Source organism: Filicampus tigris, chromosome 12, assembly GCF_054856515.1.
Source record: "Filicampus tigris isolate MCC_2025a chromosome 12, RoL_Ftig_1.0, whole genome shotgun sequence".
NCBI classification, from domain to species: Eukaryota; Metazoa; Chordata; class Actinopteri; order Syngnathiformes; family Syngnathidae; genus Filicampus; species Filicampus tigris.
In genome coordinates, this window is record NC_141228.1 from 10,484,453 (window position 1) to 10,505,855 (window position 21,403).

The 21,403-nt window shown below is 40.1% G+C and overlaps 1 protein-coding gene across 2 annotated transcripts in view; it reads right to left on the minus strand.

The window, feature by feature from the left end:
* The window catches only part of negr1 (neuronal growth regulator 1), a 191,306-nt gene that overhangs the window by 14,065 nt on the left and 155,838 nt on the right, over nt 1–21,403 (minus strand). The window contains exon 8 of one of the 2 annotated variants that reach the window (XM_086047306.1): nt 19,838–19,879. The exons of the other annotated variant lie outside the window; for it this stretch is intronic. Within the exon in view, the coding sequence (XP_085903432.1) occupies nt 19,838–19,879 (42 nt within the window). The remainder of the gene's footprint in view (nt 1–19,837; nt 19,880–21,403) is intronic. 2 annotated transcript variants of the gene reach the window in all.

Consider the following 21,403-nt stretch of genomic DNA (forward strand, 5'->3'; position numbering starts at 1 on the left):
TAGCCTTCAGCTTGACTCAATCAACAAATCAGTGGGGTATCTGGACACATGATATGGTGAGCTGAGGAAGGAATCTCGTTAGGGAAGACATTTCCGGAGTCCCCCTTACAGATTGTCCTATTTGTCAGGATGGCTCGACCCCTTGCTTGACTCTTGTATCTTAAGCAGGGTCTATTTGTATGCCTTACCGTTAACAGACACCCCAGTTATCAGCGGAGGGAACTGGAATACCAGTGGCCTGCTCTTGTGTTTATTGCACCCATCTGTTCAACTCTTGATGTCTGGAATTTGGGAGCCTGCAAATGATGCATTTTACAAGCACTTCTCCTGGGTAAATCTTTGTTTTAAAAATATATTTTATTTCCCCCCAACACCTAGAGGGTAAACATTCCAGGAATAAACAGAAAGAGCTGAATTTTTAATCACAATGTTTCAAAAAGTATAATTACTCAATGACTTTGACTGCTCCCTCTAAATCTGTTTAATGTTTGAGGCTTAATAAAATGCACAGGGAGACAAACAAATGGTGTCAGCATGCAGCAAATTCCCACAGCACACCAACCAACAACCCCCCCTCGCCCCAACTTTCTCTAATAATCCCCTTCTCATATTTGGGTCTCTCATGCCCACTCTCGCTAATAATTCCCCTGCCCCCTCTCGTCGTTAATTCTTATCAGGGGTTTATTTCTGTGTTGCAGACACAACGATTTTGCTGTGTCAGTTGCTGTGCCTCCCACTGTGATGACAACGACAGTCTGGCCACTTATGAGCTACCCATGCTAGTTACATTCCCATGAGTTGCTCCATCAATACAACCTGATACCATCTGATCTCCTGCCAGGAAGCAACCTTGTCTTCCTGCCCTTCGTTTCATGCATTGCCTTCTGTACGTTCCAAAAATAACGATTCCTGCTGTTATGTATGTAGGATTATGATAACACAGCTCACTGTTATCATTTCTCATGATGGTAGTGATAACACCGCATGCGTGAACTGGAGGGCTACGTGTATTTTGGTCCCGATTGATATAAGATAAGTTTATCGCTGCCAACCGGCTGGTTATCGCTTTCTCACCTGAGGCTACTTGAATGGGACTTGATTTCGCTTCATGTTGAGCTCACTCACTCCGAGCTGTAGCTTGAACTTGATCGGCCAGCCCTACTGTCTTTGCCTACCCCGAGCCGTTCATTGATCTCACTCAGATCATCAGTGGTTTACAGAAATTGTTGGACCAAAAAAGGTCCTAATCAATTGCCGAGTGATTAGCATGGGCAGTGGATTATGTGTTGCAGTTGCACTGCATGAGGCTGTAAGGAGGAGAGTCACAACTCAATAGTGCCACACGCCATAAAGTATGTGCAAGCAAATTATTCCTAACTCTCTGCTTTGGATAAGGCACGCCCACAGGCTTCGACAGTGTCACACATGAAGTATTCCTTTATTAAACAAACACAGAACCAGAGGCAATGAACACAATACAGTCCCTACTTCTCACTTGGTTTGCTCCTGCCTGCCTAAGGTCCAGATAAAACTTTAGTCTCCTAAAGAGAACAACATTGATTCAGGAGTGGTTCCAAACCTTCCTTTCATATCACATACAACACCTACTACAAGAGTGTACAAATACATTTCTTTAAAATCCATCCAAACCTGCCAGCATCTCCTGCTGCAATGTCAATCAAAGCATGATAAACTAAGATGAAAGAATATATACGACCAAATAAAGACCACTTTAAAGAACCTGTTGACACGTTCGACAATTATTTTGTGGGAAAAGGGTGCAGTTTGCTGAAACTAGATGACTCATTTTGGTGTGTTCTTTACACACTCCATCTGTCTGAGGATTTTTTTAAGACAGGGAATTTGTAACCGAGCTTACCTGGATGAAGGAAACAAGCAGTGTCTTTTTATACAGTAAATTGGCTAAACATACTTTCAAATGCAATATGGAACCTCGGTGCATATTCACCCCCGTGAGGCACGTGACGCTTCTTTCAGTTGTCAGTGAAACAGGAGCTTGTCAGTGACGAACTAAGAAGTGTGAGTGTGAGACAATTCCAGTGAGCCACTTCTGTCAGTGCATAGTCCGGCATTAAAAAAAAAAAATTGTTTCATGTTTCCCATCATTTGTCAGCAAAATGGGCATTCGTCAGTGGATTGACGGACGTTCTGTCAATGCTGATGGAATGCCCATCTCTGCAAATGTCAATGCATTTTCAACTGTTTAGGCATTTATAAAGTAACATTTTAGTATTCTAAACTGCCATGCATGTGAAAAGACAATTGTAAATAGATGTTGCCCATTCTAAAATGTAAAATCAGCTAAATATTCAAATACAGCACTTTTCCTTTTATGCTGATATTCTAAGGTCTTGTGCAATGTCATGTATGATAAAGGTTTGAATTTGCCACTTTAAAGGCACAATTTTCTATTTATATGATCATATTTATTTATGTAATTACAAATTGGGCTCAGTGGAATTCTGCTGTAGAGGTTCCACTGTTTTAAACAATGGGAAAAGTGCACGTTTCAAGGTGATTATACTCATCAATGCAAGAAAAAAAAGCAGGTACAGTTTAAGTATGATATACAAGCTCATTCAATCTACTCCAAGTGCATTCTGTATAATGGCTTAGAAGTGCTGAGCTGTGTGCTCTTTGTGCAATGACAATGTTTAGCACAACAGAAAAGGGCTGATGATCATCTCACACTCAAATGTGTCAGACACGATCTTATCTACGCATTTACAAACATCCTTTCATTCAGAGTCATTTCAGAATTTTCTATGTAAATGCATCCCCTTTGCTAGACCACTGCAAGCTATGAGCAACTTTAATGAAAAAGCCTAAACCAATACCTAAGGTAAAACAATATTGACTTAGTGGTGCAGTTGAGCTGGGTAAAATACAATACAATACAATACAATTTTATTTATATAGCGCATTTCATAACAGCTAGAGCCGTAACAAAGTAGCAACACACGTTTCACAGCCAATCCATTCCCATTTACATGCCGTGTCATTTTAAGTGTCATTCCAGCGGAAAGCACATTGTCATTCAAATGTATTGCCTTCCTTCCCATATAGATAATTACATCTTAATGTAAAGGGTAACATTGCTAGTTGTGAATAATCTGTCGAGAAAGTAATGATAACAACATCACAGACAATTTAGTAAACAACGTTTAATTAGTTAATAATATAGATCTTAATCATTGAGTTTGGATACCAGAGAAATTAGAGAACGAAAATAAACTCCATGTTATTTTTATGAGCACCTTCCTATCGGACTATTTAATGATACTTAAAATACATATACCTGTATATATTATTGGTGGAGGGTTATACATCACTTATCTACTTTTTATTTTAAAAGACTTTAAGGCTTGGTCTGATCTGAAAAAAAAACAAGTGCATTACTCATCATCTCAGCCCACATCAATGTCATATATCAAAGCGAACACACCACTGAGATCCAGCACAATGTCATTCAAAAGCAAGGCAAGTGAACAATAATAGAATGTCTTTGTTAATTTCTCTCTGATATCAAAGTCTTCTAGTGGTGAAAAGGCACATTCCCGCATATTCTGCTGTTTCATGTTGGTATGCAGATCTGTGGCTGGAGCCCCACTGGGAGCCACCCACCATCAAAAGGATCTCGCCATGTTATATGGCATTAGGAATAACAAAATGGCATAATCCACCAGTCTGCTTTCAAGTGACATGGTGCAGGATTCCTCAGTTTCAATTAATTAGTCAAAGGTGGCAGACCTATGAGGGGGTTGTGAGATGCTCAAACACGTTAGAGCAGATGAGGGACGATAAGTACTGGTAAATAAATACAAGGTGAATTTATGACTTCTTAGGCCATTCTCTGCACACTACGTCCTTCTGCCAAAGGCATCTCTCAGCATGTTCGCTGACGTTTGCTCATTATTATTAGTGAATGTAAAGAGGGCAGATCCTTGTCAAGAGCCTTGAATAACTCATCAGCTGGAAAACCAGGGGAATAGTAGTTAATAGTTTCTATTTGGGGCCTTGGGAGCTTTGCCCTTAAGCACTCTCATTTTAATTCCTCGGTTGTATGAGAAGAACTCGGCTAAAATGAGAAGCCGCTGAGCTGTGCAGGGTGCAGGGAAGTGTTTGTGCAAGTGTGTGTGCAAGAAGAAGTGTATCATTGACTGTCAGCAGCAGCCATCCACAACTAATGCGCACAGCCATACGCAAATCCTACCATCAAATGGGACACAGTTGGCTTGCAAGGACTTGTAAAGTTTGCAGACCTGCGAACCTTTGGAAAATGTTTCTCGTGCCACAATACCAAAACCGCATGCATGCATGCAACGCAAGCACTCAGACAGACACACACAGACATACAAACGCATACAATCCAACCAGAACGACCAGCATCTCTACCAAAACATCATGGTCATACAATTATTTCTTTTGAACATTATGAATAATATGTAAATTAGGGTCCTTAAGCACTCTCATTTTGCTGAGTAATCGGCCTGCTGATTAAATCACTTGATTACAGCCCTTCTAACATTGGTAAGAAAAAAAAAATCATTGGGCAAATTGGCCCACGTTTGCCCCATATCGGTCTCTTTATGTACCCTAACCATTTAGAATGTTGTAAAAAGATAATGATAGTCTTGTAATTTACAACACACAAAACAACATCAAAGATGAGAGTCCTTCAATACATATGGCATGTATCAGATACATACAGTCATTCAATGGTTCTATCAATCAATAACTCATGAATTTTGTCTTTTCCAGGCAAGATTATGGGGAGCACTACAATTCATGCCAAGGAAGTGAATGGGATATCAGTATTTTGCAACATAACGTGCAACATAAATCAAACATAATTGTGACAGCTAAATACAACACATTCAATGAACAACTGATAGCAACCATACTGTGGTAAAGATTGCGCCATGCAGTGCATTCTGGGAGCCAAATGGGATGGACATCATTGCCATAGATAGGCCTATAAACAATAGGTGGATATAGGTAGCTACGGGTTAAAGCTCGTACGGGCAAATTGTTGCTATTCATGGAAGGCATGAAAACCAAACATCAAGAATGAATGATTTTAGGGAAAATGCTATATGGGATATACAGGGGAACAAAAAATAATTATGCATGAAATATTTTTTTTATTAATCGTCCGATTAATTAGTATTTCTTTCTTTCTTATACATGGTGAATGTTAAGGAGAACAACATGGCACCGTTATTGGAGGCCAAATTCTTCCTTTGTTTTAAAGAGGCAACTCACTGATACCTCTGCTGGTACACATGAGTACTAAACTCCAATTAAAATGACAGCCCTCACAGGCATTTGTGTGTGGTTTTGAGTGACATACTGTCAACAAAAATGCAAACCTATTTCAGGTACAGGTTGACAGGTCCTGGGGACCAATTATTACTATTATTTTTACTAGAAATTGATTGTTTTGGCTGCTCATTTATTCGACAAGGAACTGAAAGTGCAACATTTTTAAAAGTAGTGTAAAAGTGGAGGATTTGGAAAATTATCACATTTACAAAAACAGTGTGATAAAACAAAGAGAGAACTTGTCAGGATTTGGCATGGAGGTGGACCCAAATGCAGGAAGGCGAGGCAGGAAGACTGTTTTTGATATTTTAATGAAAATGAAACGAAATACACTTGACCGGTTACTGAGGCTTGATGTGGTTATGAGGCTTGGCTTGGCGATGTGACGACTATGACAACAGCGACAATGACAACAGCGACAATGACAACAGCGACAATGACAACAGCGACAATGACAACAGCGACAATGACAACAGCGACTACGCGACAATGACCGGACAAGAACTGAACAAAATCTAGCAACTTAAATACAAGCACACTGACGAGACAACGAGAAACACCTGGACAAGAGACACAAGGTAGGAGGGAGCTGATTGGCCAACACTAGGGAATGGAAGGCACACAGATGGACACAATAATCATGACGAGACAGACACAGAACACTAAGCAAAACATGAAACTAGAGAAAGCCCAAAACCAAAACAAACCAAACATGACAGAACTGTCCATGAGCTTTAAAGGGCATATTCTGGCGTTTGAGCTTCAGTCAATTCCTTATGTGCCTTTTTGATGAACTTTCAAGATGTGGCGATTTTCCGTTTTGGCTTCTGACACACCCATCATGCGTAACCGGTGAAAACTCATGCGGCTAAGATGAAGCGTGATCCATTGGACTCTGAGGATGCCTGCAAGTTTCGGATTGTGGCGTTTTCCTGAGACGTGAATTCCATAGAGATCCATTCGTAATATATGTCACACTCTAAATGTGAAATTGACTTGCGCATGGATCCGGATACTGATTGTCCCCAGTGATGTTTGCGGCTCATCCAATAAGCTACATTGAAGGAGAGCGTTTGTATTTTCATTGCATTTAATCAATGCAATAAAGGTAATTTAATAGGACTGTGCTCATGCCTGAATGTATGTTTGGAGCTGTTCCATTAGTTGAAAAGCGAGTGAGCCGGCCGTTGTTTAAGCATTGCCTTGTAACGCTTCTCGCCGCATTCAGTATATGGCAAGTATGTAATTTTTATGGATTTCACAACCGGCATAAGTCATACAAAAACAAATAATTCAATAACTAACTCATCATTGCAACCATTACCATGACTGCAGATGATCTGAGCGGCACCTTAAGAAAAACTCCAAGCCGCCAGCACGAGTCAGCAGCCGCTCGGTCACGTGGCCGACGCCAGCGGAGCACGGAAGCAATAAATTGAATCCAAACGTGCAAAATGTGTTTCACCTTCAAGAGGTGCTAGTCCATAGTACAGCCTCCTGAATGCGCAAGAGGAAAGCTGGTTAAATGTCTAGAAGAATACTGTACGTACACCACTCGATTTGACAGTGGATGCCCTAATTTAAACGTCACTCCACCCAAAATGCATACATTTCATGACGTGCGCAGCAGCACACCTTTTCTGACTTAAGCATACGGGAGAATAGGTAAGTGTTTATTCCGGACATAGATTAGTAAGCCAAATGAACACAAGTAACGTATTTTCCGGACTACAAGCCACAACCTTTTTCCTAGATTTTGAGCCCTGCGGCTTATAGTCCGCTGCAGCTATTCTGTGGATTTTTCTTCCACCGCTCGGGGCGCTCTAACCGGAATGACAGTACAATTCAATACAATACATTTCCCATTGACTGGATGTGACTGAAGGCGGCTGGTTAGCACGTCGGCCTCACAGTTCAGAGGTCATGGGTTCGATCCCGGCTCCGTCATCCCCTTTGTGGAGTTTGCATGTTCTCCCCGTGCCTGCGTGCGTTTTCTCCCACATTCCAAAAACATGAATGGTAAGTTGATTGGACACTCTAAATTGCCCCTAGATGTGATTGTGAATGTGGGTGTTTGTTTGTCTCTGTGTGCCCTGCGATTGGTTGGCATCCAATTCTGGGTGTCCCCGCCTACTGCCCGAAGACAGCTGGGATAGGCTCCAGCACGCCCGCGACCCTTGTGAGGATAAGCGGTATAGATAATGGATGGATGGATGTGACTGCAGGTGGAGGAGTTCAACAGGAGAGGGCGCCATGCACTAGGTTATTGCATTAGGTGCTGTAATGCTTTGATTTGATGTTTTCCTAGAGGTCCGTGAAGTCCACATGAATGCGATTGGCTGATGTTGCTGTCTGTTCTGTTGTTTCGATGTCAAATGCTATTGTTGATTTAGCATGTCGTGTGTTAGATTGGCTGACTTTATTAACATAAAACAAGAAAGGTGCATATGTAGAATGTAGTAGAACAATTGATGATGGAGTCTGGTGGACATTAGCTGACAAACTGGCAGTCGGCAGTGAAATGAAGATGAGTACTGTTTATTTTCTCTTGGTTCTCTTCTGTTTTAATCAGCAACGTTGCTGCAGTGTTAAAAGGCACTATTAGGAAACAATGTGCTCAGGTACATACATGTACATTTACAGTTCATAATCGTTCTGTAAATGCATGAAATATAAACGTTTTCAACATACGGCTTATATACAGGTGCGTCTTATTTAAGTATTTTTCCAAAATGCAATAAAATAGAGTGGGTGCGGCTTATATAACAGTGTGGCTTATATAACAGTGTGGCTTGTAGCCCGGAAAATACGGTCGTATTTTGTTGTATTTGGTCACATAATAAGTATCCAGACAGCATCCATTACATGCTTTTGCATGAATACTACAAACTGCATTTGAGTCATTTTTGCAGGTTTCGGATGTACTTAACTTTGCACAAATGTTATGTCATTACCGCATAATGCAATACAAGACAATACTACAATACAATACAAACAATATTTACTATCCACTTGATCAGTGATTGTCTGATTGCGCCATACTAACTTGCACTGATAGCCTTCAGTATTAGTGTAAGGTTAACTATCGCTTAGCTATGCCAGAGAGAACTTAAATTGAGCTGATAGAACTAACCTTATTTAACTGCAATACATCCCCTCAAAGAGAATGCCATTTCTTAATGCCATGACCTTTTCTAACCACGTTAAAAAACCTCAAGCTCTTCAGGTGTGGTTTGTCAATAAAAAAAGAATTGGAAGACAGCGGGAAAGTCGGTGGATCTACTCTGCTTCTAACGGGGGTCATTATCCAGAACTGTCGTCCGTTGTTGGGCTGAGTGAGAGCTTTTTCCTTAGGCTTGACAGTGATTGAAGCAAGTGTGTTTGAGTGTGTTTATTTTAGTTCAATTTATTTAAGTAGTCAGGGGAAGATCTGTGCTTCTGTGCAGGCCTCACTCAAAAATAATTATAAACATTGTGATGCAGCAGAGCAACTAAGAGTGCAGAGTTCACAAGCAAGAGTGCAGAGAGAACACCAAAGACATCCAGTTTGCTAAAAAAAAAGTAAATAAGCAATGAAAGAAAAGACGACAGAAAGGACTCTGAGAGGTTAGCACACCCCACTCGATGCTGCGCTATAAGGACAGTTCATATGGATCCACACAGTCGATAACACCACATTGTTGAAGGTGAAACAAGTGCAGCAAGTCAATAGGATTTGTTAAAAAAATCTCTTTATTTGGACAGAGAGGGTAACACAAAGGAGGGAAAACCCTGCTTTGCGAGAGCACCGTTGAGTCCTCCTGTCACACATCTGCCAATGAGAGATGTGTTGTTTGTCTGCAGGGTGCTGTGCTGAAGACCAGCTTGAATTCAGATACAGCCAAAGCCAGCTGATGAAAGGCCAAGAAGAGGCGCAGAACTGATGTCTAAAAGGCATTTTGCAATGTTTAAGTGGCAGTTCAAGTTCAAGTGGCCAAAAGTGACCCAGGGGCAAGTCAGGATGTGTTTTTGGCAGGAAAAAGATAAACTAAGACTAAAAGCTTCTTTATACTCCCACATTCATGCGGGCAACAATGGCCACATTAAGTCACGTGGCCAATGTATTGTGTTGTGTGGCACCTCTGCGGTCCCTCTGCAACACATGCCATGTTCACGACACATCATTTGTCGTGATTGGTCACCATTAATCACAAGCTGTGTTGACGTACTCGGCTTTCCCCGACTAAGGTACAACGTTCATTTAGTGGCTGCACATGCCACCTACGCCACCGCCTTCTTGATTGATTTCGCAATACAATCAAAGCATCATCTGGTCATCTAGAGACATTTGTCCGAGCAGGCAATTTTCCACGGCTCCCATTGTTGTCGCTTTGTTCCTTCTTCCGCAAAGTAAAAACGGCGAGAATAGGCAATAAAATGTTGAGGAAACCCCACCGTGTGGTGTCCTAGCCAATATACGCCGTAGTGACACACCCAACTTCGAGTGAAACTGAGACCGACACTTATCAGGGGAAGACCGCTCCGCTCTTCAGTAGGCCTACAACGGTACTGCCATTACTACAGATTCACAATAATTATTCACAATAAAAGATGCCTTAAAAAGAGTGCCTTAAATTTCCACATCTAAAGTACGAGTTAAAACACAAAACCTGAAGCTTTCACAAACTATGACTTGTATTGGGCGCATAAATTCTGCATTTAAAACGATGATTCAATTACGTACATTTTTCGGAATAAAGAAGAAGACAAGTGAACACAAGTACAAATATTCAGCAGTCTATCAAAACAAGTAAAATGATATTCCATATCAACAGATCTGACTGTGGGTGAAATAATGCACAAATAATAGGATATATTCCAGTGTCAAAACCTGTTCAAGAAAACAAATAAGGTTTAAGTGCATTGCAGGCTTCTTCCTCAGTATGTGCCAGTCAAGGTTTATTTGCAAGAGAGGTGCTAATTACAGTGCAATTTCCACCACTTATGGAGTGACATATAGACATCTTGTTCCTTCAAGATTCAACTACATGTGGAAATGGCATGCCATGGGTGGGTAAGATTCCAGAGGTTTAAGTATTTTAAGGCTGGTAGGCTACAAAGACTCCACCCCCACTGGCACACTCACATAAAACACCAATAATCTGCCGGAAGCCAGCTGTCATATATGAATCCTTTGAAAACCCACACCAAGATGCCAAAGCCTCATACTTGGAGTAGGACACTTGGAGTGGCAATGTGATGCGCAAAACAGAGAAGTACATTACATTCAACTTACATCAATGTTAATATTACACAAATACTTTATTTCCATCCTATGACAAAATAAATGAACTTTTATTACCCCATTAAGTGGTAGAACTTTTCATTTCATACTGACAACCAAGAAATGCAAATCTTTAACTCCTTGAAGACGGAAGATCTGTCTATCTATAAAAAAAAAAAAATGCCATGTTTCTAACACCATGCTACCATGACACCATGCTCAATAGAACGGTGCTGAAAAATAGAACAATACAGATCAAATCAATCTAATCTATCAATAAACAAACTGCCATGTTTCTAACACCATGCTACCATGACACCATGGCCAATAGAACGGTGCTGAAAAATAGAACAACACAGATCCAAAGCGTAATACTTGATAGGAGTTAACAATAGAAACAAACTGAATCAACGCTAGCCAAGTCTCATTTCAGGAAACCTTTGCCACATTGCACAGAGCAGGTTAAAAGATGAGTGGTAGCATTAAGAAGCCAACCTCGATAGGGAGTGTTTCTACCTCACTATTGACCGTACTACCTCAGAGGAGCCATAGTTTACTTTTAAGTGTTTACAAAAGACACATTCACTATTGGCCATCTTTCATGTTTTCAATCATGAAATGTCATTGGACAGTGTGCAGCATTGTATACAGTATGCTGGAATGCCATGAAAACAACGTAGCACTTCACTGGAAGAGGATGACTGATTGATCCAGGTAGCACTGACAACTGTGACTGGTAAAAGAGTGTGTCAGCCACGAATAGGAATATAGTGATGGTAGCGAATTATTAGTTTGAGAATTATTAGAAACTGAAGAGCACAAGATTTTGGCTCATCAAACAAGTCTAATGGGAGTTTACGGCCGAGTGTTCACAGGTCAAATGCAACGCCTCCGTTGTGAATGATTGCTGAAGAGGATGGCAAAAACTTCACTTCCATTACCACTGAGTGTTCTCTCTCTTACCTCAAAATTACTCCCATTTAACTTTGCCAAAGAGTGCTCCCACCACATGAGAAAGCGCGATGGTGATGTAAACTGCACAGTGTGAGACCACTACCATCAACAAAATTGGACAAACCCCCCCCATCTTTTGTGATTTACTGCAGCCCTTACTGTAAGTGTGGGGCTTTCTTCAATCATGCTCCTAAATGCACAAACCATTAGACTCTGTCCGGAAAAAGAATATACCCTGGTGTCTCAATTATAAGACAAAGACTGACTCTCTACAGCAGCCTTCTGTGGCCATAAAAGGAAATGGCTATCCATTTTCTGCTTCATCTCTCGCCCAACTGAGTCCTGTCTGTGTGTTGGGAGCACCAAATTCCTCTTTCCAACTGAATTGTTTCATTAATAACCACAAGTACTGTGGCTAGAGTACCAATTAAGGTTGGAAAAAGACATGACTTAAAAAAAAAAAAATCTTTGTCCTATAATGAGTGGCTCTGTGGTCTTTGCTTATATGGAAAACTTTCATCTTATGAGTGAGACTATAGGTTTTCAAAAAATTCTTAAAAGTAAAAACAAATTGAAATTTGTCACCACTGAAATAGCCACAATACACTGATAATGTGCCTTGATCCTCTGGTCAGAGATGAAGATGTGTGCGGTCTGCAAGCTCTAGGAAATAAAGTTTTTTTTAGTATTTGTTAAGTCTATTCACGTATGTTGTGCTTGTACGCTGCTTAAGACGAATGCACATGTACACAAGCATTTTTAAAACAGTATATTTTTTCCCCCACCAGGTAAAAAAAAAAAAAAAAAATCCAATTGTCTGTCAAAATGAAAACACATTTGCAGGCTATTAGGTATTTTGTAGCCAATTACAAGCCTACAGGCTGCCTCCAGGAGGTTCTAAATGGGTTTAGAAGCAGCATGATGTCATTGCACAAGACAAAAGTTGAAAAGATAAAATTTGTAACATCATAGAAAGGAGGTCAATAAAAGGTTAATAAAAAAAAATCTAGGCAGGAAATGGATTTTGAAATTGAAATTGAAAAACCTCCACCCTGATCACAGTTTTCCAAAAAGTGAATTTTCACAAGCCTAAATTGCAGTTAACCTGTGGGCGGTGGGCAAAACACCAATATACCTTTCTTAAAAGCACCAGCTGTGAGGATATGTCCTGAGATCCGCTTGTGTTTAGTATTCATCAGATTGGCTTCTTTTGCTTTAATTACATTTGTAGGTTTGTATTCACACTAGTAGCTTTAAATTGAATCACAATTCACGACTGCATGGGGAACAGGAAAAAAAAATCCATAATATTCCTTTAAAGTCAGTTCATGCTGGTATGATCTTATTGTTTGCAAATGCAAATGTCGTCCAAAGACACGGGGAGTAATGTTCAGTGAAGTGGACTTGAATCACTAGCTTGCTTTGATGTTTCAGACGATCACCATGTTAACGCTCATGAGCACTATGAATAACTAGAGAGGAGAGGATACATTTCATGTAAAGGGTGTCCCTATAGGGACAGAACAAATGGCTTTGAAGTCATCTTTGTCACAAGTCTTCCAACTCTTTATTTACAGCAACCTTGGAACCACAGGTCAAGTACGCTAGATGACATGCACACATCTGTTTATCAGGCACTTAATTTTCCTAAGAGTTAACTCTTGGCAAAAATGAAGGTCAGCACATCACCTCTAAACAAACCATGAGACCGGAGGGAGGTTGCAGAAGGGCTTGCACTGCTCTTGATCTTGCTACCATAGACTGATAAGGCTGCTGGAAAACGCACTTCCAAAAAGGATTATCTGTGTGGGTAGCTCAGTGGGTCTGACAGCCGGCACACAGTGTTAAGTGAGGCAGGCGAACACTTTAACGCGGTATTTTTTCGCCTGCTAGGGCTCGCCGGATAATTCTCCTCAGAAAATAGAACCTTATCAGTGGGATACGGTCCATCCTGATGAATGTTTCATAAGTGCAGTGTATTCATACTGCCATTAGCCGGGGGTGAATCGCAAATCCAAGGACAGTTGTCCAAGTTGACAATGTTGTAATTGCCACTTGACACACTTCCACACTTTCAGCGTGTGCTTCTCGCGACTACAGCGTAACAGGATAAATATGAACGTTATAGATTACACAAATCCATTAATTAATTCAGTCTAAATTTTACCTTACAACATTTTACTTTTTGTCGTGTAACTTTTTTTTGTTGTTCAAAGTTGCAGGAAAAAATTGTGTAAACTACTTTTTCTACCGCCACTACCATTTACACCCGTGTATGCCGGTGTGTGTGTGTGTGTGTGCCAGTAAGACTTAATGTGAAAGATAAATCAAGTTAGGCTCGGAAGCATGTGTGGAAGAGTTCAAATGCTATCTTATTGTATATTGTTTCAATGTTTTCCTGCAAAATTAAAGCCATTAAGCACAGGATGCATGGAAAGGTGTATTATTGTAAGAAATCAAGTCAAATGTATCTGTATTGTTTTATTAAGTGCAATTAATTAGAACACGTGTCAAGCTCCAGTCCTCAAGGGCCACTATTCTGCTTGTTTTAAATGTTTCCCTCCTCCAACACACCTGATTCATATGATCAGCTAATCTGCGAACTCTGCAGGTGCCTATAGTAACGTTGGATAGCTGAATCAGGTGTGTTGGAGGAGGGAAACATCTAAAAAATGCAGGATAGCGGCCCTCGAGGACCGGAGTTGGACACCTGTGAATTAGAGTCTAATATTTAAAAAAGCATGGCTTGTAATTTGGGCCATCAGCAGGTTGTTTTTATGCATCATCAAATAGTGGCCATATTAAGGTGACAAGATGGAGAGAGTGAAAGACGAAAATAAGTAAATGCCATGTTAGAGGTTTTAACAAAACAGCAACGGGGACGGGCAGTTTCTCATTCATCCCAATACCGTAGTGTCAAAGTATTTAGAACCCTCTAAGTACACATTTTCAAGAATGAGCCTGTAGAAAGAACACAGATTAAGTCATTTTTTGATTGGCTTCACTTATAAGAACCTTGTGATTCATCCATTGTTGACAAAATACTGAGAGTGACAGTCTATAAATTGTCGCTCAAATCATTTGACTTATCAGACCAGCTAAGCTTTGTGCATCCCATTAAGTGGGCGTTCTGAAAATGTTGCAGGACTTTGAACAATCATACAGATCTCCAGCACACATGAGGACAAACCAGAGTACTCATCCCACTTGACACAAGACCTCATGAGGTATTCTTAGGTCTTGCACAACATTGGTTCAAATTCCATGTTTTGTGTGACCTTTCCCACCAAATTTTGCTTGAATTTGAATTGTTTGTTTTTGGAAGTATCACTGTATTTGTTATCTCAAAGATGACAGTAATTCTAATTATTACAACAACAAAAACATATTCGGAAGGCTAATTTGAAGTGTCCTTACCACTGCACATTTGACCAACAAAAATGCCTAAAGCTCAACAACACTAGTTGAGAAGGGCCTCTACACTTAAAGTTTAGGCGAGCTTCAGGGTGTTGCTACCTCTATAACTGAAGGGTTACAGGCTACAGCATTCATAAAATAAGGCTTTCCTGAACTCCTCATTTACAATATCTTGGGGCAAAGGTTTGAGTATTATCTTCATTCCACTGCATTCAGCCTGCATGTATTATTTTTTTATTTAGAGGAAAAACACTCAGGAATTGCAGTCACACACATTATCTATAATGCATTTAGTGTTCCTTGAACCAGAAGTATAGTTGACTTAAACGTGGCTTAGTACAGTGCTAAGAACATAGATTTTTGACTGTCAAGTGATTTGCAGAAATAAAGACAAGTTACAGCCTCTGGGAATAGATGCTATTATCACACATCTACATTTCATTGGGATGACAGGGTAGCAGAAAGCCAGCTGCTTCAGGCCACTGTGTATTATGTTGTGCTGAATGCAGACGAAATACACATGCTGGAAAAACAAGTTTAAGAGCATTATTAAATTCAAAGGTAGAGTGGATATGAAATGTCTATACACCACTCTTCAAATGCCATATTTTCCCATTTACTGAATGCATATATATATGGCTGAAAAATCTGAAATGAATGGTCTCTGTCTTTCTCTCTCTCTCTCTCTCTCTCTCTCTCTCTCTATATATATATATATATATATATATGCATACAGTAAATGGGAAAATATGGCATTTGAACAGTGGTGTATAGACATTTCATATCCACTCTACCTTTGAATTTAATTTAATAATGTTCTTAAACTTGCTATATATATATATATATATATATATATATATATATATATATATATATATATATATATATATATATATATATATATATATATATATATATATATATATCCCAATCCCCTGCAACTGTACAGTAGATAAACCAGTTGTTTGAATGTATTGGATAAATTGGTCCATCTTCTGTCTATACAGAAGGATCAGTTACAGTATAATTTTTTTTAAATGTGTTTATTGGTTTTTGAATTCAACATCCTGATCCTGTAAAGCAAAAAATATATTGCCTATACCGGGTCCAGTTGTTTTGGCCATAAAACAGAGCAGATTTGAACGGACATAAACCCAGTAATAATCAACCCTGAATTTTGATTTGCAGTAGCAGTGATGAGAACAATTAGTTTGACATTGCTGGGAGAGAGTGGCTTGGCTGGGGTGGATGGGTCACAGCTGGCTTAGGCTCCGGTCACATTTGCCGTGGTGGAGTTGTGATGGCCGGTGACACGAGCTGACGCCTGAAGCGCTCCCGGTTTGCTCTTTGGTGGAATGCGCTGGTGGATGAACGCGCTCACCATCTGTCACAGTTGGTCACAGCGTGGGTGGGAGGGGGTCAGTGAGGAAGGTGTTCATCTTATCTGTCACCCTGCTCGCTGCTACTGCCTCCACACCGTCCACTTCCAGCCCAAACGCAAAGCTTGCATCTGAACATGTTAGGCTCCAAAAGCCGCCTCTCCAGCGCAACAATGCCAAGTCAATTCTCTGCCCACCACGGGCTTTTGAAGAGATTTTCTAAATCCTGTTGCACACATGGGAAGTTTTGTATGGAAAAAAAGTTTCTGCTCTCGTTGCTGTGTGCCCAGTATATTTTAAGTGGGACTTCAGATGCTCCCAAAATGGAGCGCCTGAATGTTGAGTGGGGCAAGGGTTTTTGCACTTTTGGGTATTTGCAATGCGACAAGCTTACCATAGTACTGTTAGGTAAAACTGACCTTTCTCATGCATAAAGTACTTGTTGTGGTAAATGTGTCAATTTTTGGTAAATAATTTCACATTATATTCTCATTAGTTTCCAGATTATCCTGAAGAAAAATACAAAAAGTCTCAGTCTGTTTTAGTTGAGGTCAGAACATAATACAGAACCGACATGTATTTATTTATTTGTAATTGCTCAGTAACCTGCAACAAATATTCTGTGCTGAAAAATGCTTCTACCTCATGTTTTGTTTTCCTAGCAGACAAAAAGAGTGTTTTATCCCCCAAACCTTTTTTACAGGAGAAGTAAGAGCAGATGATAAACAAGTGGAGAGAAAACTATTTGCTGGTATCCATAATGACTCCCATTATTTAGTTATTTAAGGAGGGCAACTTTCAATTTCGGAAATTCAGGACTAAACAAGAACAGTGAGTTTCTGCACGAGTTGATCTCCACTGGTGTTCCTTTGGACCATGAAATTGTCATTTGTTCTGCCAGCATTACATCAAATGAGAGATGGGGGTCGTGCCGAGTCTGCTACTAGGCACCGGGTTTATTTTAACTTTTATCGGACATAATCTCCATGGGTAATTATATTTGGTACTGCAAGCACAGGCAGGTGAGTTCATGCTCATCCCAGACAGTTTCTCCACACGGTGAAGGAGGAAACAATGGTATCTATTCATGAGGCTGGACAAAAATGCCACGAAACACTGCGCACATCCATCATGCAATATGAATTCGCATGAGGTTATGTGTGGAAGCACAGGTGAATTTAGATGATTGAATATTTCAGCAGATTTTTCAATGACATACTATGTGTTTAACAACACACAATTTTTTTTTTAAGGCAAATTCATCTTGCGATCTTCACAACTTCTGGACGGACTCATGAATGGGACTGTTATTGCAGCCCTTGCCGATACTATCTATAGCATGTACAAAATGATAATAGAGCTGTTATTAGTGGTCTTCTTATTGCCTCCATAACATGTACAAGTCCATGAACAGAATGCCTATTAGTAGTAGCAAATACAATACAGCATACATGAAAAAAAGATAAGCCCACCACACCAAAGTCAACCTCACCGATTGAGCCAGAAACCCCTTCTACTCAACTACTTTTACCCTACTACAACCTTTTATAACCAACATACTAGATTATATTCTATATCAAACTGCCTACAACAACGTATCAGTTGCTGTACTATCACCACCGTGCGTGACGTCACATGAAACTCCACCAAATCTTCTGAGACTTCTTCAACAAATAACAAATAAATAATTAACCCTAACACATTTTATTTGTTTTGCTTTGCAATTTGTCATTCAATTGTGTATTGCTGATGCCACCACAGAAGGACACCATTGATAGCAAAGAGGAAAAAGCAAACACACACACACAAAAAAACATATAGCCCTGTAGGAATGTGGTGCAGACACGTCCTGGCTGGTCAGTACAATATGGCTAAAGCAATATTAGGTTGACAACAACAGACGAAGACAAATTGCATTTAGTCCTAATGTGAAGAGACTCTGAAGCATTAGCAGTGATCTACCACTGCACATTTCTTATTGAATCCATTTCTTGTCTACAAAGTTAAGGGCAACTACACACTTATTGTTTAACTACTAATATTGGTTACTTACGGTATTTTTACTTTGACTTGATTTTATGATGGAATGGTACCTTCTTTTTTAAAACAGTGGCTGTGCGGTACAACGATTTTAGGTAGGTAATGCTTTGCAATGGATTATTTCAAAGTCTTAATGTCAAAATTATGGAAACAAATGGTGTTTAACTTTTGAGCTTCCATGGTAGTTATACACATTTTGAAGTTTACAGTACTTGCTAAGTTATGTTTGTTTGGGTGTTTTATATTTGTATGCAGCAGCCCATGCGTTTGAGGCACTGAGAAGCGGGGAGAGGCTCTGGCGGTCTGCAAATAAACATTGCCCACTTTGAATTAATTCACTCGTTCTTGTAAGAACATACACGTAGCATGAGTTCAACTTTTGCTCGCCACAGTATATGTGACTTCTTGGCCTGTATGTGTACACACAGACATACTGTATATATATATATATATATATATATATATATATATATATATATATATATATATATATATATATATATCTGAGTGGTACTCAACTATATATATATATATATATATATATATATATATATATATATATATATATATATATATATAAAAACGTCAACTCTGCATTCATTCCTCAACGATTGCACATGTGGACGGTAATAAGCTAAAATAAGCAGCAAAAAGATTACATTATGGAACCCTAAATCCATTAGAGAGGGAGAAAAGAGGAACAGACAGAAGGGATTATTCTGGACAGCAATACGGGAGTGCACAGTGATGAGGGTGGGGGAAGAGGTTTGACATTGAAAGTGCACCACCAACAACAACACAAGCAGATCAGGGTGGCCACAAGACCACATGGTTGTTGCATAAAGAGATGGAACAGAAAGAGAAGGAAGGGAGAGGGATGTTACAGGATTAAGCCTCAGAACGAGAGAGGGATAAATGACGGAGGGATACAAAGAGGGAGATTCCATCTCCCAAACAACAAACCGAGAGCCTTTGCCACCATCAGCATCCTGCCTTTGATGTTTGCTACGTTGAACTAGCGCTAGGAAGCGAAGGGAGTGGTGCTGCCGGTCGTGGGAAAGCCAGAGAGAAGAGGGAGCCATCAGCATTATGAAAAGCATCTGGCCCAGAGGCATATGTAACAGCCACTTTGATGATGCTACCATTTACTTCATGGGGGGAAGTGAGCAGGAGGCGGTGGCAGCGTTGTGATGGAAGGGACACCGTGTGGAGATGGTTCCAGGCTATGCAGCCAGGCTGTCGAAGCCAACCCAAAATTATAAATCAAAGAAATTTTAAAAAGCAATATAAGAAATTAAGGACATACAACAAAGCTGTACACCCAGCGGGCATTGCGGCCAGCCATTTGAAATATGATGGAGACGATATTGGTTCTGGTTAGTATGAGGCAGCGGACCTCACTGCTAGTTTGGTGTACAGCACGGTGACATATACTGACCTGGCCTTGAGACAGCACTAGTGGTGGTGGGTTCAATAATTGCTACAGGGGAGGAGAGGGGGGAGGGAAAGGGGAGGGAAAGAGGACATTCATGTATTATTAACAGAATGGAGACGTAACGTAAAAAGGAAAAAATAAATAAAAGAGCATGCAAGGACAAAAGGATCAGCATCTCTATGGTAAGATGCAACCTCCACATGCTCAAGACTTGCTCTACTACAGGTGTCTCAGTCATGTAAATACAAAAATAACTTGGAAACTTCACACTGAGTGAAAATGGCAATCATTCTGCATGCCTCGTGTGTTAAATCCATGCCCATCTCTCCAACGGCCACACTTTTACATGTGCCTGTTAGAGACATCTGAAAGGAGATGTCCCCTGTAAATTAGAAGAGCCTGTGACACGCTTTTGTCAAAACACCACACCAAGGATCACAAATTAGATCACACTTTGCAGCTTTTATCTACAGACCTCTTAAAATCAGCCTATTTTGAGGAGTGGTCAAGTCTCATGTAAATTAGCGATTGCTAACCATGCACTCGTCTACTGCAGGGTGGCTTGGTGTTACCATGACGACCGGGGGCAGAGCTATGGGCTTGCTAATAGCTGTTTGTGAACAAGGGACAGACCCAAGTAAGAAGTAAAAAGCGAGCAACTATAAAGACAGTGCATGGATTGTATTTTCACTCGTGGAGGCAGCACTACATCACCAAGCTGCCAAATTACACTTCTCAATCAGTGTTCAGATTCGTGCATTTGGCGCATGCAATGGACACATTGCCAAACAGAATTACCATATATCATATAAATAAAACACCTTGGTCCAATAGTAGTGGTGTGGCAGTGAGAATTGAGGGAAAAAAAATACATTCTTAACATTCAGTCCGTCTTAACTTGCTCGGACAAGGCAACTCTGGGTCCCAATCTGATTATTTTATGAACTTATTTCAGGCTGCGCCACTGATGACATTTGGGAGATGAAATAATGTGAAATCTAGGAATGGTCAGAACTGTATGGCAAAATTACTTTTTTTCTTTTTTTTTTTATAGTGCAAGTTTTAAATGCCACGTGGACACACCAGCAGCCAGACAGAGGTTGACAATACATGGTGCGTTTTGCCTTTTCAAGACCCTTATTATAAAGGATGGACCAGCCTCAACAATAATTTTTAAGAGAAGATACAGTATAGACAGTTTTCAATCATGTGCTTAATATTTGTTTGTCTGCGACGTTGGAGGTCCGGATCAGGAGAATAAGATAGGCATGAAATGAAAATAAATGTCTTTGTTTCTGTATTACCCTAAACAGTAAATACTTATTTTCTTAGATGAGAGTATTTCAGAGTATTTTCGAAACTTTGGATGCGGTGGCAAAGACACGACATGGTGACAAAGTGGCCGTTACAAACAACTACAATTCATCAATTCATCTCTCTTTGCCTAACTCTGTGTCAAAACTGTTCCATTTCATGACCTGGAATGGTTTACAGCTTGGCATACTTTAGGTAAAAAAGCACTCACTTGGCCTAACATTAGTCTCAAGGCTAGATCGTGATTAACAGCAG